Genomic DNA, 19,077 nt, shown 5'->3' on the forward strand with positions numbered 1-19,077 from the left:
GGTAAAATAATCTTACCCAAGGTAAAAAATGGTTGCTAGAGAAAGAACAATTCAACTATTCAATTTTGATTTTCTTTTTTAAGTCCATTAACTTGCCTTCCCTCCCACTCCCAACCCACTATTTAGGCTTTCCTACCATTGGTTCCTCTCATCCCAGCTCCAAATGCTGGGGTCCCTCACATACGCACTCACCTTACACCCTGGTCATCAATTATTTATTCTTTAATCAAAAACTGCTGGTTTTGCCAACAGAAAATGGAAGTCAGCAGATAATTGAGCCTGTTGTGTTTCACTTGCACAGTATTACACTGAAATGCAAGTTACCCCTAACTGAGTCTCCTTTATCTCGACAATTTAAATGTCTAACCCTCTTATAATGTGTGGTATGTCTAGATATCACATCTTTAGATGACTGATATTTTCTTTTACTAGCCAGGATTTTTTCCATGTGCAATATGTTGGATATGATACACTGGGTGCTGGTAAAAGCTAGACATTTCCCAGATGGAGTGGATAAAGCCTCATTCCTCAAGAATAGTGCATCATTTTCATTTGTGCATCTAGTTAATTGTTAGGGGACTTAGAGCATTTTTTTGTATGGGTGTTTTTGGTGGTTATTTAAATCTACAGAAATAAATAATAAAGCAGTCATGACTGAAAAGGTCAACACTTTGGTGCAATAAGGGTCAGTTTTTGTACAATGGTCCCAGCACAGCATCATAATAGCTGACCAGGTGGCAGAGTCAAACAGAAGCATTTTCAACTCTCTGCAAGCTAACCATTAAAAAAATTCTACAGTTTAGTTTGTACATGTAACATTTTACTTCCTATCAGAGATTTTATCCAGAACATTCACTGAAGTCTATATAAAGTTGAAAATGTTCAGGTCAGAATGCAATAAAAGGACTGTATTTCCTAGACAGTGGAATGTGAATCCACTAGCATGGTTTTGCTGGATTAAATTTGGCACCTAGACTGATCAATCAAAACAGACTTTTTAAAGCTATTTGAGGCAGCTCCATCTCATTAATATATCAAAGCTTTAGTATCAAATTCTTGTATACTGTCTATATTCAGTATCAGGGCTCAGCCAGTGGAGCATGGTAGCATAGGCTTTCTGTCAACCTACTCTAATCTCCTGCCAAAGCACATAATGAAAATCATAGGCACCTACATTGCCTGTTTCATCCTATTAGGAGCAATGTGAGAAGAATTCTGCCTGAGTAGCTGTTTTAGAAAATGTAGGTTTAATTGATGGCTGTTGTCAAGAGCATTTGATAGAAACTTTCACAAAATTAACACATATTTCCTGCTGTATACAAGTGGAAGGATGCACATGAAAGATTATTAATATGGCTTTCTTTGTTGTTGTGTTTTTTAATGAAAATTCCTTCATCCCTACCCTTTCCCTGAAAATACTGCAGTTTGCTCTCCATCAGAAGCCGACGAGTATTCTAGTACCACAGGTTAGTTCAACTGCACAAGGTCTTTCCTCTTTCTTACTTTAATTTACCCCTGAAGGGCAGTCTTTTTGCCTGCCACATCAAAATAAACATATAGTGATCACTAAACTAACCCATAGTGCTATGATTTAAAGCACACAAGCCCATTGTTCACTGAAGACCTGGAATACAAATACAAATTTCATACCAATATACCAGTACTGTTACAAAGGCCAGGAAATGAGACAAATTTGCCAGAGTGGCAGACAAGAGGAAATACTGTTCAGACTTTTTAAGGCTACCTCTTACTATACTATACCACTGCTACCAATCTCAGCGAAATCCACTATAAATTAACTTTTGGGGGCATATAGCTTACCACATCTGTTATAATTATAATCTTGATATACTATATGGTAGAACATTTCATCAAAAATTTTGCCAGTCTTACCCACATTTGAGTAGAGAGTTACCAGGCAAATAGTCATTAAAGGGCAAGAGAATTGGGCTTGATCTGCAGCAAAAAGCAATACAGAGAGGCTTTACTCAGGAATTAATGCAGCCCCAGAGGTGAGGGAGATGATGCACATTCTCCCGTGAGATGTCCCCCCAGCCCTACAATTTCCCTTGCTTGCAGATCCCTGAGAGTGGGGGGAACAGAGGAGAATTGTGCTGCAGCTGTCCAACACCCTTAAACCTTCCATGCAGGAGCTCTCCCTTCCACACATGGATCCCACAGTGACAATCCCCTCTAATTATCTACCACCTGATAAAGTGATGAGGCAGTCTATCAATTACAAGGGGAGAGACTACTGCCGAGTGGGAAGCCAGGGTGCCACAACTGGCCAAGTCCTCAGAGTCAGTAGTTGTCAACCAGGGCTACGTGTACCTAGGGGTACAGAGGTCTTCCAACGGATACTTCAACTCATCTGGATATTTGCCTACTTTTAAAATAGGCTATATAAAAACCACTAGCAAAGTCAGTACAAACTAAAATTTCATACAATGACTTGTTTATATTGCTCTATATACTATACAGTACAATATTTCTATGCCAATTGATTTATTTTATAATTATATGGTAAAAATGAGAAAGTAAACAATTTTAACCAGGGTGCTGTGACACTTCTGTATTTGTATGTCTGGTTTTGTAAGCAAGTAGTTAAGTGAGGTGAAACTTGGGGCACGCAAGACAAATCAGACACCTGAAATAGGTACAGTAGTTTGGAAAGGTTGAGAACCACTGCTCAGAGTTATCCTAATGGTAACTTGCCTTTACATGAGGTAATCAACCACAACTCTATTTCTGCCTGACTTATTGCAATTGTGTACAGGATCACTATAGATTTTGTGTAGCTATGGGGATTGGGATGGCACCAGGCAGCTAAAGGATGATATGCTATATTTTCTTATGACCTTAGTTCACCCACAAGTCAAATAACATGGAAATGAGTGCATCTGCCATTTTTCATAATGTTGCATAAAACTGAAAAGATATGCACAGGCAGATTTGGAAGATGCATGCCACTTGCTCACAAAAGGGTATGATATAACTTTTAATGTTTGCATGTTTAGAATTTGGCTTTCAAAACACAGTTCATACTATACAATTAGAAATGTATTATTCCAAGCAAAAGGCTTTGGATAGTGGGTATTTTTTTTTCACTTGAGCCTTAAAATTAGCAGGAATCATTTTATTAAGTGATTAAGAGAGATGGAAGAAGGTTCAGAGCGCTCAACTTTTGTACAAACATTTGGGTTGGTTCTTGTTATACGAACCTGCTTGTGATTTCCTAACCTGCTGATGTTCAAACCCAAATTAATTAATTTTCAAAAGCTTTCTAAAAACTCCATTTTATATGTTTAATTTGGTAGGAATCATTTTATCACTCTGTTTTACAGATGTTACAGTGAACCTCATGTGAGGTACCAGTAACTGTAGCACTTTGTCACGCTATGCAGGACTGTACAAGTTATCTTTCTAATTATATTAAATAAATACATTTTAAAGTATTAAAAACTGACATGTTAACATGTACTTTCAAAAGAAAAGAAAATCTTTTTTTTTTTTTTAAAAAGGGTGACTGTGGTATAAACTTTATACTCTCATTGGGTCATGAAAGGATTTGGTATCATTTAAACTGGAATCTAATTGCACTTGGTTAAACATTTATTGGAAAGTATTACTTCATGTGTGAGACAGTAATACTGACGTCTGCATACCCCTCTGAGAAAACTGAACTCCAAGATAAACGTATGCTTTTGCTACCTGAATCACTCGTGGTGGCAAACCACATTTTAAATAAACCTTGTGTTAGAACTTAAAAAATGTGAACCTCAAGCAATAAATTAAATAAATGCAGAGAGACAGTCTCAAGAGGATTCCTGACACACCACAGGCTGTCAGTATTTTAAAGGGTAAAGGGATTATCAAAAGAAGGCTGACTAGCTACTCACACTCTTTTAATATAAAACCAAGCAACGTTTTTTTAACAGAAATGTAGAATTCAAAATGATACCTACCTATCTAAAATTTAAAAATCTTTTGAAAGGTACAAGAAGAAAAAAAGATGGTATGAAAGGGAAAGGCACATTTATAATTACCATCCAACAAACTACGTGCCTGTTATCACAAACAATGACTTGCATGAGTAACTTTAATCAGGCAAGTACTCCCATTGAGTCAGAAATGGTCTCCATGTTTACATATTAGGCCTATGACAACATTCTTTGAAATTTTTGTTTTGGATCAGATTGTTGCAATACAGACTATAAAATATCACATTCCAATTTGCGATGCTTTCAAAAACACCGTTAACATTTTGTCAAGAAACAGAATTCCTTTTCTGACTCTGACTCATTGTGTGACACAGACTAAATTAGTCTCTTTGAGTTAGATTCAGAAAGGGACTTAGGCGTTGTGACACTGAGTGTTGAAAGACCTAACTTTAAGGTGCCTAGAAAATTACAGGAATACACTGCGATTAACAAAGCCTGAGTTAGGTGCCTAGGCTGTGAAGATAAGTGTGGTGATCTGTTTGTGTCTTGTATACAGTTGTCTGTAAGGTTCCATTGTTTGTTGAAGCCGATCATGGTGTCCAAGAAGTTGATTCTCGCACAGGAGTGGTCCAGAGAGATTTTGACGGATGGGTGGTGGTTCCTGAAGTTGTGATGGAAATGTCTTATATCTGAGCATGATGCTTGTACTGGAGGAGTATCAGAACTCATAGAAACCATTCTCAAAGCACTCAACACACAAAGCACCAGCTTCCTCTAGGATACAACAGACTTCCTCCAGAAATTCTGCAACATTAACAATCTTCCTCACACCATGTTTGCCACCTTGGATGTCACCTCCCTATACAACAACATCCCTCACGATGACACCGCTGCCTGCCTCAAATATCTACAAGACAATGTATAACACTCAGATATCCACTCCAAACTTATCCATTTCATCCATAATAATTTTACATTCAACAACACTTTGTCCAAACTATGGGAACAGCTATAAGTACTAAAATGGCTCCCCAATATTCCAACCTCTTTATGGGCCGCTTTGAGGAAGAATTTCTGGATAAATGCACCACAAAAGCAATGATATACCTGAGATACATCAATGATCTTTTCATCCTCTGGATAGACATCCTAAGCTCCCTCACAGATTTCCACCACAACTTCAAGAATCATCACCCATCCATCAAATACTCTCTAGAACACTCCTGCATCAGCATCAACTTCCTGGACACCATGATCAGCTTCAACAATGGACTCCTACAGACAACTACGTACAAGAAACCCACAAAACACCACACTTATCTTCACAGATTCAATAACCCAAACACACCAAGAAAGTTGTTATATACAGCCTGGCCCTTGGATACCACAGAATATGGTTTGAAGAGAAAGTCTGGGATATATACCTTAACACACTTAAAATCTCCTTCACCAAACAAGACACTCCATCAGAGAAGTAAATAGCATAATGGAACAGGCCACCCAAATACGCAGAAATACAGAAAAAAAAACCAACCTTCCAACAGCATGCTCCTCTTTGTCACCTACCACCTCACACTGGAACCCATATGAGGTATTATCAAACAATTACAACCCATAGTCAATAGGGACCACACTCTGAAAAAAAATCTTCCTTGAACCCTCTCTTATGGCTTTCAAACAACCCCCCAACCTCATCAAGCTCATTATCAGAAGTAAACTCCTCACAGACCAGGACACACCAATGCAAAGCAGCAACAGATCCTGCCAGAACAGATGCAAAACCTGTAGACATATCTCCATGGCTACAATGATCAACACCCCCACAACACACCTTTCAAGATCCATGCCATTTTTCAATGGTCCCTGTTTACTGTGTGCCCACCATCTCTGCCTAAAAGGATGGATCCTACACTGCTCTCTACTGTTGTGGTCATGTTATGAACACATCACGGATGGTCATGCAGTATATCATGAGCTCCCAATCTAAACAGGAATCCGAGGTGCCTGACCTGTTGTGTGTCAAGGAAAGAAACAATGCCAGATTACTTTTGGCATTGATGGAGCAGCTGCACAGTGTCGCTATTGGGCTTAGGAAACAAGCACTGAGTGGTGAGATCGCACTGTTATGCAGGTCTGGTAGGACGAGCAGTGGCTGCAGAATTTTCGGATATGGAAAGCCACATTCCTGGAACTCTGTGTGGAGCTCGCTCCAGCACAGTGGCACAAGGACACCCAAATGAGAGCTATCTTCTCGGTGGAGAAGCACATGGCAATATCTATGTGGAAGCTGGCAACTCCAGACTGCAACCAGTCAGTCGTGAATCAGCTTGGAGTCGGGAAGTCCACCGTTTGGACAAGCATGCAGGGTCATTAATCGCATCCTACTATGAAGGACTGTGACTCTTGGAAATGTGTGTGAAATGGTGGATGGCTTTGTGGCAATGAGATTCCTTAACTGTGGCGGGTTGATAGATGGCACGCATATCCCAATTTTGGCCCCAGACCAACTTGTGATGGAGTACATCAAAAGAAAGGGTTTCTCTATGGTTTTGCAGGTGCTTGTGGATCATCGTTGGTGTTTCATTGATATCAATGCAAAGTGGTCAGGGAAGGTGTATGATGCATGCATCTTCAGGAACACTATCCTGTATTGAAAGCTGCATGCAGGGACTTCCTTTCCAGACCAGAAGATTCCAATGGGGGATGTTGAAATACCCACAGTGATCCTGGGAGACCCAGCATACCCCTTACTCCAATGCTCATGAAGCCTTACACAGGAAACCTGGACAGCATCAAGAACCGCTTCAACAATAGGCTGAGCATGTGCAGAATAACCACTGAATGTGCATTTGGCAGATTAAAAGCTCGCTGAAACTGCCTTTATGGTAGGTTAGACTTCAGTGAGGAAAATATTCCCATGGTCATAGCAGCCTGCTGTGCACTGCGTAATATTTGTGAGGTGAAGGGTGAAAACTTGCCCCTGGGGTGGAGCGCGGAGATGGATTGCGTGGCGGCTGATTTTGAATAGCCAGATACCAGGGCTATTACAGAGGCACAATGGGGGAGTTATTTAAATCAGGAAGGCTTTGAGGCACCATTTTGACAATGAGCACCAGTAATGTGTCTTTCTACAAAACACTGTTCTATGCTTTGTTAACTTGCTGCCTTGCATGAAAATTTTGATGATCGCTTCCTGACCATGATTTGTAGTCTGTAAATGTTCCAAATACCACTGTGTATTAACAGCAACCAACATGTGTAGGAGACAAATAAAGATTGATTATCTTTCAGAGAGTATGTTTTTATTAAATACCAATTAACAACACACAGAAAACACTTGGTGGAAGGAAGATCACTGTGAAGGATAGTCTCCGGATGCAGGCTCTCATAGCTGTATGTAACTGCAGCTATCATTTTGGAAGCTGTCTGAAGGGGTAGAGTGAATGAGGTACTGTGACAGGCTGGGAAGATGCAAGAAATGTGTGGGAGGAGTTTGGGGAGGACATGGAAAGCTGTTCTGTATGGGTTGAAGGCGGGTAGGCGAGCACACACGTATTCTGCCTGCAGCATGATCAGGGACTTCAACATCGCCGTTTGCTCCTCCATCACTTTTGTCATCCACTCCTGGCTCTCCTGCCTATCTATTTTATAGTTTCCATTTCCAGTTTCTCTCCACAACCTGTGTTGTTGCTTTTTGGCATCTGAAGATTGGCGCACATCTCAAAACATGTCCTCTTGCTGCTCCTCAGTTGCTTCTTTATCTGGGGGAGGCTCTCCACTGGTGTGTAGGGGGCTCCCCCAAAGGCCACATCTGCAGAAGCACAAGAAAAAGAAGCATGATTGTTAGTGCACTCTCAGCGTCGCATCATTATAGTAAAGTGCACCTTTCTCACTGTCCCATGGCAAGCACAAAGCTCGGAGAACATCCTAAACATAGCCAATTCGGCCTGGGGTGGGGTTGTGCTCAGGATGGGGGAAAGGGTCTTGGTGGTTTTTTAAGGGAATTACTGCAAGCAACTAGGGACAAAATAGGAAATTCTGCCATCATTTTCCACAGACGGGGGTCATTCAAGTCGATATCTCATGCCTGAGGGTAAGCAAGGCTGCAATGGTTCATCTCCTGCATGGGAGTGGCTTCACATCACATCCCTATGCTGTTTGCCTGTGTGCTGCTTTGGTCCCTGCACAAGTGATTGCTGATTGGTGTGGGAAAGTGTCCTGCAACGGGGGAAGGAACAAAGCAGCTCTGCCAAGGAAACTTCGGCAGAGGATTGGCGAGTACCTGCAGGAAAATTTCCTAGAGATCTCTCTGGAGGATTCCCATGAAATCTCAGTGTGCCTTAACACACTGTTCCACTCCACTGCATAGCTGCACAGGGGAATGTGAAGCACATGGAAACACAGCTAGTCTTGTACATTTCTATCCCTTACCCCACCTCCAGCATATAACAAAGCAAAGGAAGCTCTACCTTATATAACTGAGCAGAATCAGAGCTCCCCTTTCCTGCATCATGCATGCCAGAGATGGACTTCTGGGACTGGTTCAAACCCTCCTGAGTTGAGAAGAGGTCCTGGCTTGCCACAGTACCAGATGACCCTGTCACTTGTCACATCTCAATCTCCAACTCAATCTCTTCATGCACCACTTCATCCTTGGTATTGATTCCGCTGTCCACTGTCTCCAGCCCCCCGCCCCGAAGTATCCACGGGGCTTTTGGTGGCGGAGGTGGGGTAGCCACCAAGGATGGCATCCAGATTCTCATAGGAGTGACAGGTCTTTGACACAGCACCAGAATGTTGGTTTGACTCCCTTGCCTTCTGGTACACTTCCTTCAGCTCCTTTATCTTCACATGGCGCTGATGTATGTCCCATTCACAGCCCACAATAAATCTGACCATAGGTATTCAAGTTCCTACAGCTGGAGCGGAGCTGGGACTGCACAGCCTTCTCTCCCCACAAAGCAGCAGCCTTCTCTCCCCACTGCACAGCCTTCTCTCCCCACAAAACAATAACTCAGGTGTGCTCCACGCAGGAGACCATTTGCTGCGCAGAGCCACCACGGTCATTTGGGAAAATGCGATGGGAGCTCTCCATGCTGAGCAAACAGCAAGTGAGATTTCAAAAATTTCCAGGCCTTTAAAAGGGGAGGGGTGGATGCCTGTGTACCCAGATGCAGGGCAGTGGAGATCAAACTGCTGACCAGAGCAGTCAGGATGGGCATTGTGGGACACCTCCTGGAGGCCAGTTACAGCGACATAACTAAGCGCAGTTCCTACACTGACACTTTGTCAATATAACTTTGCTGCAAAAAGCTCTATTTCGTTCATCGAGGTGGTTTTGTCAGCAAAGCAGGAGAGTTTTGTCAGTGGAAGGAGCATTGTAGTGTGTACATCTTCACTGTTTTGTCGATGAAAGCTGACTTTTGTTGACAAAACTCTGACATGTAGACAAGGCCGTGTCTGTATCAATGGAAAATTCTAGTGTAGACCCGGCCTTACACCCCTTTTGACCTATGACTGCAGGGTTGTTAACTTCACCTTGAATGGTCTGTTAGAATATGTGTTAACTACTTATGCTAAATAATCTGTTCCATTTTGTATTTAGCTGTGATATGGAGTACCTTTCCCACTCCTGAAGAAGAGCTCTGTGGAGCTCAAAGGCTTGTCTCTTTCACCAACAAGATACTACCTCACCCACATTGTCTCTCTAATATCCTGGAACCAGCACAGCTACAACAATACTGCAAGTAACGTCTACGTCAATTCTAAATACTTAAAACAGAATCATCTAGGTATGAAATTCAAATTTCACACATACTAAATAGCCATGAAAACTTAAGCTGCAGCACTTAATGTAGACACTACCTACGCCGATTGCAGGGATTCTCCCATTGATGTAGGTAAGCCACCTCCCTGAGAGGTGGTAGCTAGGTCAACAGAAGAATTCTTCCATTGACCCAGCATGGTCTTCCTTGGGGGTGAGGTTGGTATAGCTACATCTCTCACAGATGTGGATTTTTCAAGTGTAAATTCCAAGTGTAGAAGAGTCCTGATATTTACCTGTTGTATCTCAGAAGTTTAATTCTTGTAGAGTTGAACTAAAAATATTTCTCAGCATTTGCTTTATAGTATTACTAAGCATTTGTTTCATACTAATGTCTTCTGAAGGTATGTAACCTCATCCCCAAATATGACGAACAAATTGGTATAGGTTACAAGGTCTTCAGTGTATTTAAGTACTCCTCCCCAAACCAGTGATGCAACTGTACATATTTATATCACATGTCAGAATACAGTACCAGTCTCTCCACAACTCTTCCAGCAATGGATAATCTGTATATTGTACATGTGATGGGGTGAAGCAGAGTTTAAAAAATTAATGTATACTGAATAATTTATAGAAATTTTACATAACATATATAAGGTTTTTTGAAAATTTGAGCTCATCTTGCAAAACCTTGCTCCTGAAACAGACCATTGTTTGAGTGAAGATTTCAGGATTGGGCCCTTTATTTGTAAAACACGTACAGCAGACAAATAAAGAAAGCAAGTTTTGTTTTCTCATTTCTTCAAATGAAAAAAATTTTGTTAAAGAAAAGCAGGCAACGGAGGTTACATTTGTGGAAATCAAGTGCTGGATACTAATACATTGCATCTTATCGGGCAGCTTCTTGCCAGACTTCCTTTTGCCACTGGTATTAAAGTCCAGCATTACATGGTATCTATTGTGTTTTGTTAACTACAGATTCACATATTGTAAATTTCAAATATTATGTGACCAATGCAGGACTGTGCTTACATTTAAATCTTTTGTTCCACTATCATCTCTCCAAAATATTGCTTTTTATACTACTTTTCTGATAAAAAATTATTCTAAAATATATATAAATTATCAATAGGGTCAAAGGCATGTAGGTATAACTGAAGCCGCTACATCCCCTGGTTATTCTACAGAGATAGTTGGCATTATTCACATAGAAGCCCTGAGAGAGATTTTTCTGTATGCATTAATAAGCATAATTTCCAAATATGGATTTGGATTTCTTTTATTAATTTTATCCTGTAAGTGTAAAGTGTAAATTTTGAAAAGTGGAATTTGCATGTTAATTTGTTTTACATATTCTGGCTGACAAGTTCTCTCTGCTGTGCACCTCAGTTATTATGTTACAATCACAGCTCCATAATGGGGATCTTATTTTACTCAGAACCAGAATCATCTCATGTATAAATTGTGAGCCACAGTTTAACAGAGAGATAGGTGATCTGTAACATCTATCTAACTTTATTGTGCTTGTGTTCTACATCTGAGATTTGAAAGCAGCCTGGATCAGGTTATATTGCATATTTTATTGCATATTTATATTTATTAATAAATATTTATATTTATATTGCATATTTAAGTGAATCTTGTGCCGTAAGTTTTCTCTCAACTTTTGCAGATTCCACTTCCATATCCAGCACTATTTTATTGTAGTTTAAGAATGTCTATATCATATTTTCAGTTATCCTTTATAAGGTCATTTATTGTTTGGATATACTGTACATTAAAATATGATAGACAGATGATTTAAAGGTGATATTCTACTAATGTAATAATTTCCATGCTGCTGACACCTTTTCTAGCTGACCAGCTCCTTCTTTTCAGTCTCCTTACTCAGGTTTAAAGGCTTGTTTTCATTCCAGAGGTCTGGATTGTTTAGATGGCCAGTCTCAAAATCCAGAACACTGAACCAGGATGCTTTCATTTTGCATTTCCACGCATTTGTACTCATGAAAGGCTCTCCTACGGTTAACTTAATTTAAGGTAATATCAAATTAAACAATTGACTGGCTGTAGGGGCAGTTCCTCTGGTGAAGTAAATTGGTTGGTGAACAGAGCTACACTTCTTTCACTGGAGAATTTGGTCAATTTCAAAATTTTCTTACGGGCTCACATTAAGACCAAATAAGATATTCTTACCAAACTTTAAAAAAAAATCTTAGAAAAATTCCAGATATATTTATTATCATGCAATCAAGTAACCAAACATTTCTTGACAATAAGAATTAGGGTAAAGTCTCACTACAAGATCATAAATACTGTGATGAAAAATACTGTGCTATATTTTCAAAGTTTTTTGAGATTTGGGTTATTTTAATGCAGAAAATATTTTTAAATTTCTGCATCCATTTAAACCAATATTGAAATACTATTTCACTGCTCGCATTCTGAAGTCACTGTAATCAAAAGTTTTTGAGATGAATAAAGAAAAACCAAGATCAACTCTTTTTTGCTGTTTTCTGTTTGCTTCTTATATACATAAGGGAAGAAAAATGATGGATTGAGCAGTGGAGCTGGAATGAAAAAAAACTACTCTTTGATTAATGATAAATATGGAGTCACACATTTTATCTTTTCTTTTTCGTCCTTTTATCTTTTTTCAGTCCTTTTATCTTTTCACTTACTTATGTGTTTTCACTTACTCATGTGTTTTTTATTTTGATTTAGGATCTCTCCTGGACCAATTGTCCTATATTATGACAATGAAGAGGCAATACAAAGCACTTGGTGTGGCATGTATCTACTAGTTAATTGGTTGAGGAATACGAAACATGCATTGATGTGATCATCAAAACTTGTAAATGGAAAAGAGCACTAAATAAGCTTTAGTGTAGTAGTGGGTATTGAGGTATTGGGATGAATGGGAAAACCAATTAAAACATTTACCCATATAAAAGTGCCAAAATCTTTTAGTAATGTGAAGTTAGTAGTAAGTCATCCATTTGAGGATGACATCACAGTCTCTATGCCAAACATTTGTTCTCCTAGTGTTATGTTATCCTCCCAAAATCTGAATATCTTCCATGTTTATGATGGTGCATCTCCAAAAGGTGATGGAATTTAGAGGCAGACATTTTAAAAAAGGGTTTTATTGAGGGAAAAATTCCCATGGCACAGTCAGAAGAAATAGATTTGATGCCAGCTTGGGTCATAGTCCTACAAGATGCCAAGTATCATCGGCTCAAAATGAAGCCTCAGAAGGTGCTTAGCACTATGCAAGATCAAGCCTGTAGTGAGCAAAAATTACAAATGGCTGAAGAAGTTTAACAATAATGGATAAAATATAATGAGTTATATTGGGAAGTTGGATAATGATATCAAATCTAGGTTTTCACATCTACATTTGACACACAGAAGAGAAATAAAATTATTACCTGAACAAGCTGACTGAACATCCAGTCAGTAACCTGATGAAGATTCAAAATGAAGTTAAAAGAAACCAGAACTAGTTGGCAGTGACAGCAAGAAAAAGTTTCTCAAAAGAATGGAAATTATATTATTACAATTTTGTTCTTGTATCTCATCAGAAATGAATGTAATATAGAGACACAGTAACTGAGCTACATGGTTTAAAAATCCCACAACTTATTTTCAGTTAAATAAGGAATTCAAATACATAAACACCAAGGGAGATCATGTGGATTTATGATACTCACTCTGGGTTAAAAAATAAGCATATGGAAATGTTGTTATCAGGTATGCCTATCACACTACTTTCAGGAATGCCACATATAAAGTGCTGCAACCTCTATCGCAAAACAGTTGCACTATATATATATGAAGGTACTGTATCCTATATTGCTGAGCTACAGTCAACTGGAAATGTAAAAGACAATAAAGGATTGAGAGATAGATATTGGAAATTTACTCATCATGCCATAGTCAAGAAAACTACTCACACAGATTAATAGAAATCAAAGACCAGATGTCTTTCTTAATTTGCTCTACAAACATAGTATGCACGGTATGTAAAGTCCAAAATCTTTCCCTGTCCAGGATTTATCTTTATTAACAAAGGAATTAAGAATAAATAATGTAACAATCACCTCAAACCTTCACCCCAGGCTTGGCTGTCCTAGTGTTCCTTCCCCCAGGACTGCTCAGCCCACCCCCTAGATATTCTCTTCCCCAGAGTACTACTCTCCCCTTCTTTATATCTAATCATGTGCCTCAGGGAGTCGCTAGAATCACTTCAACTTTTCCCAATAGGATCAACATCTGCCAGCAGGGTGGGGTGTTTCAGGCAAACACAGCCAGACTATTACAATGTTACACTGACTTTGGCTACCATGACAACATACAGCTGGCCACTAAAATTATCCATATATTTCCCTAATAAAACAGGATTCTAAATTTAAACAAGGTTGTTGGCATCAAGCCATGGATCTTGTCATCAAGAAAAGATATTTTCTGGGTGTTATAAAACAGCAAATCCTCTCTAATAGCAGGAAATGTCTTTGTAGTATATTTGTTTTCATATCTGTTTAGACAGTTTATTATTTATTAAACAACACACATGAAAGGAGAAAATTAATATTTTCAAAACTAATTTAGCACAGATCTTGAAAGAAGACCAGTTTTTGAAGCAAACACTTCAACCATTTTCAGAAGCCCTGAGGTAAGTACCATATACAATTTCATTTCCCAAAGATCATGTGAAAATATTTCCACAAGTCAGTATCAATATTTAAGAAAACATAAAAACTTTGCTAACTGTTTATATTACAAAATTTGAAATATTATTTTAAAGCATGAATTATTTTTTCACTGATCATTTTGCCAAACAAAGAACAGTATGAGTTATAAACCATTCTTGGTCTATTAAAAATTCTATTAACAATTTTAATCTTCTTCATTTCAGAATCACCATTAGTTATCTCTTTTTCTTCCTAGCAGTACAGAAGAGCTCTGAGCACTGCTGTTATACCTATATGTTACCATCAAGGAGAGAGAGAGCTGAAAGTGAGAAGAAGCCCCAGTGGTGATAATGACTCCTGCAGAAATCTGCCAGTTGCATGGGTAAAAAAAAGCATTAGGGAATGCCCTCATGCCTCTTGGAGAGAGAGAAAGAGAGAGGAACAGGAAGTGCAGACACCTGAGAATAAACAATGGTTTGAAAAAAACGTATGAAACATTTTGGATCATTTGAAAAAAGTTTTAGTTACTGCTGGTTCTTATCAGATCCAATGCATCCCTCCCTCCTGAACACGACATAAAAACAGAACTAATGCTATTGTTTCTTGTGGTGTTAATTAGTCCGTGTCCCTAATCTTAATTTAATCTGTATTGCTAACACATTCTTTTTTGCTCTCACGGAAATATGGTAATTCACAGATTAAGTTTTAGGCTTTTATTAGTTCGCTTGACTAAGTGAAGGCCTTCCTGCATATGTGACTCTGAAGATTCATCAAACTAAATAACTCCTTGGGCCTGATTCTGCACTACTTTGCTCCATGTTTAATCATTTATATTTGTGCAAAATGGATATAAAAAGGATACACCAAATCAGAATGGTAGCAATTTTATATTCATTTTACATAGGTGTAAATGACTGCACAAAGTGCAAGATGATGGAAATCAGACATTTGTGATCTTACAGTGCTATGCAGTAAATGCAATTAAAAATGGAACCTCTATCACTCAGAGAGGGAGAGAGAGAGAGAGAGAGAAAATGTTATATCATTCCTTGAATGAACTTTCAAACCTCCCTTACTTTTCCTTTGCTGGTAGTTGGGTCTCATACGTAGCCACCTTAGGTTCCACCCCAGCAGGTTTTTGTATTCTTTGTCTCCGTTTTCTACTTGGCGCAATATCAATGACATCTGGGCTGCTGAGAATGGAATCCCTCCTCAATGTAGCTGTCAAAGTGAAAGAAAAAAGATCAAAGGTTGACAAGATGCCCAGAAAGACAATGTTACAAAATAATTTCCCAGTTCTACATCTTTTCTATGAATATCTCTTTGCTGGTAGAATTTGATTAGAAACCATGATAATGGGAGTCATATAATAACCTAGACAGACAGATTTACAAATGTCAAAGTTACCTACAAAGACTTTAGCGAAGGACTGGAGCCAGGATTTATGCATTCTAATCCTGGCTCTGCCATGCCTTGCTATATGGTTTTAGACAAGATATTTAACTTATCTGTGTCTCAGCATCCCAGTCTGGGAAATGGGATAACAATATACATCTAACTCACAAAGGGATTGTAAAGGTTAATTAGCTACTAGGCTCAACCTATGAAAAGAGTTCCTTTACTGACCGTAGTCAAGAAGGAACTGACTGGAACTTTCAGAGAGCAGCATTTCTGCTCAACAGAATCTGATGTGCAATGGCTGGTATGGAGCCTGTGTTACATGCCATCCTGCTACCACTGCCTTCAAGGATCAAAAACCTTAAGAATTAGGAATGTTCTGCTAATATTGCACTAAGGAGCTAAGACCCAGACTGAGAATCATGCACAATAGTGTCTTTAGAGAAATAGATCTTACAACCTCTCTAGCAGAAACTCACGCATGGGGCCTCTTGGCCCATGGATCATTGTGGAGAGGAGCCATCCGTAGCTCTATGGGCTTCACATGCAGACTCACCCACTCCAAAGCATATATGTAGCCCTTATGCAGCCATCTAACCCCATCCTCTATCAGGGCCAGAGTCTGAGATTCTTAAGTGGCAGGCAGGATCCCAAGGACAATGTCAGGGCCTTCTTGATGTCCTAGCACTGGCAGGGAAGACTGACAGCCAAGGAGAGCTGGAGTACATAGCCCAAGACAGTATCCCTTGCTGACAGCTTCAAAATGGACCTACTTGTCAGCTTATTGATGGAAATAACTGTCCTGTTCGAACAATCAAGGAGGTAAGAGAGTGAATGCCAACCCACTGTCTCAATTTAACCCAGAGGTCTAGTTTCCTGACAACTCTCCCTCCCACTTCTCCAGAACTGGAGTTGCCTGAGAGTTATTAAATCTCACAAGTTGCAGGAACTCCATTGGCTGCAGTCTGAAGCAGACATGTATCTTTGCTAAAGAAGGGTAAGGCAGTGAGCTCAACCCAGTGAGTGATAAAGCCCTGGCTGGGATGATTTAGTTGGGGTTGGTCCTGCTTTGAGCAGGGAGTTGGAGTAGATGACCTCCTGAAGTCCTTCCAACCCCAATCTTCTATGGTTCTAGGATTTACAGCATTCCCAACTGCCCCTGCCCAAAGCAGTTACATTCCCACATAACAGGTACAGGCACTCTCTACCCCTACAGTGCATCACCCTTAGCCTGGGTCACAATTGCTTCATACGATGTTCTCTTCTCCACTACTGCAGCAAAAATCAGGGCATCAGACTTGGCACAGGAATCATATTAGAAACCCCCTTAAATTCCTAAAGGAATCATAGAGTTTAAGGACATCATGTAGTCTGACCTCCTAACACATGCCATAGAATGTCCCCAGTTATTGAGCCCAATATAATGATTCAAGCATAACTTGTATTTGGCTGGGATCCGGCCCTGATTTGAAGAGTGGACAATCTACCACTTACCTTGTTAGATCATCCCAATGGTTAATCATTGTTACAACTTTGTACTTTGTTTCTAAATTGAATTTGTCTGGCTTCAGCTGCCAGCCACTGATTCTTCTTATGCCTTTCCCCACTAGATTAAAAAGCCCTTTAGTACATACTATTTTCTCCCTGTAAAGGTATTTGTGAAAGGTAATCAAATGGCCTGAATCTTCTTTTTGATAAACTAAACAGATTGAGCTCTTTAAGTCTTTCACTGTAAGGCATTTTTTCCATCATTCCAATAATTTTTGTGTGTCTGTCTTGTCTGATCTCTCCCCCATCTTTTAACATCCTTTTAAAACCTGGACACGGGAACTGGATGCAGTATTCCATTATCAGTCTCACCAATGCGCTATACAGAGTAAACTCACCTCCCTACTCCTATTCACTTCTCCTGTTTGTACATTTGAGGGCTGCATTAGCCCGGGCCACAGTATCACACTGAGAGCTCATTTCAACAACATTTTTATTAAGATTTTTTGGAACAATTAAAAATTTATTTTATTTTTGACTTTACTTAATTTTTGTTCATTAATTTTAGATCTAATACAAAAGATAATTCCTCCCTCAGTTCCAGCAGCTATCTGATTATTTAAAGTACGCATGTGACACCTCACCTCCATGGGTGGTATTATTATATAGACACATCCGATGTGCCTACATTTTTTCTGCAAGTCTTCAACAGTTGTAGCACACTTTTATTCAACATGCATATTTTTAAATCTAAAAACTTTAATCACATTTAATTTGTAAGATAATGCTATCCAGAATAGCATGGTTTTCAACTGAGATGCAACAAATAGCAAGGTGGTGACCGAAAGCAGTGATGCTAAGGTAACTTTCCCTGGCTGTTACCTTTTTGTCTTCAGAAGCGTTCATTTGTTTGTGGATGAAAGCAATGATTGTTTGAGAATGACTACTGGAGATTTTTACACGAAACTACATAATCAATCTCACTTCTTCATGCCTCTTTACAAAAACAACACAAAAATGGAGAAAACTTGAGTATGGTTTTTACTTCCTTTACTAATTTAATTTTGCAGCTGACATGTTGCATGATTTTTTTCATTACTTCTCTCAAAACTATGGTCCTGATTCAGCACAGCACTTAAACACATGTTTACATTTAAGTACATTAATAGTCTTATTGAAGCTAACGGGACTACTCCCATGCTTGAAATTAAACATGTGTTGAAGTGTTTTTGCTGAATCAGGAATTATAAGCTGAAAACTATGTACATTTTATTTAATTAAAAGAAACTCACAGGCTTTGTCTAGGTATGAAGCTAATATACCAAAACTAACATGTTTTCAAACTCTAACATAGACAAGGCACACTGTCTTTAACACATACTAAGCTCTTGAGTTAAAACCTATGTTCTGCCACCCCCCCATGCTTTAACTTGATAGTTTAGCACATATTAAAGGCAATATGCCTTGTTAATACTAGACTTCAAAAACCTGCTAACACATGACATCACACCTTAAATCTTAGTCATGACCAGACCATAGAAAGTAACCCTAATAATAAAATGGCAATGAAGCAACAGTAGCATTATTACTATTTACTGATGGTCTGTTCAGAATAGTACATCCAACATCTGTATTAATCCCATCTAGTCCATCCCAAGCTCAGCTGCTAAAATTATCTCCTTTGCTTGCCAATGTGTATAAATAATGATAAAACAGCACACCAGCAAGACCTGCACATACAGCAACAAACTGGAATCAGGATAAGCTTATTACTTTAAGCCTTATTCTCCCC

General features: G+C 39.1%; 1 protein-coding gene across 2 annotated transcripts in view; it reads right to left on the reverse strand.

Moving 5' to 3' along the window:
- Nucleotides 1–19,077, reverse strand: part of XRCC4 (X-ray repair cross complementing 4) — a 252,410-nt gene that overhangs the window by 67,376 nt on the left and 165,957 nt on the right. Inside the window, exons 7-8 of one of the 2 annotated variants that reach the window (XM_067568530.1) lie at nucleotides 15,476–15,620; nucleotides 7,287–7,752 (exon numbers count right to left, since the gene is read on the reverse strand). In XM_067568530.1, coding sequence (XP_067424631.1) covers nucleotides 7,662–7,752; nucleotides 15,476–15,620 — 236 coding nt within the window. In that variant the 3' untranslated portion in view covers nucleotides 7,287–7,661. Of the gene's footprint in view, nucleotides 1–7,286; nucleotides 7,753–15,475; nucleotides 15,621–19,077 lie in introns of those variants that run through there. The other variant, XM_067568529.1, reaches the window with a different exon arrangement.

Source organism: Emydura macquarii, unplaced genomic scaffold (genome assembly GCF_026122565.2).
Source record: "Emydura macquarii macquarii isolate MOO-44397 ecotype Brisbane River unplaced genomic scaffold, CSIRO-AGI_Emac_v2 contig_2897, whole genome shotgun sequence".
Taxonomy (NCBI): domain Eukaryota; kingdom Metazoa; phylum Chordata; order Testudines; family Chelidae; genus Emydura; species Emydura macquarii.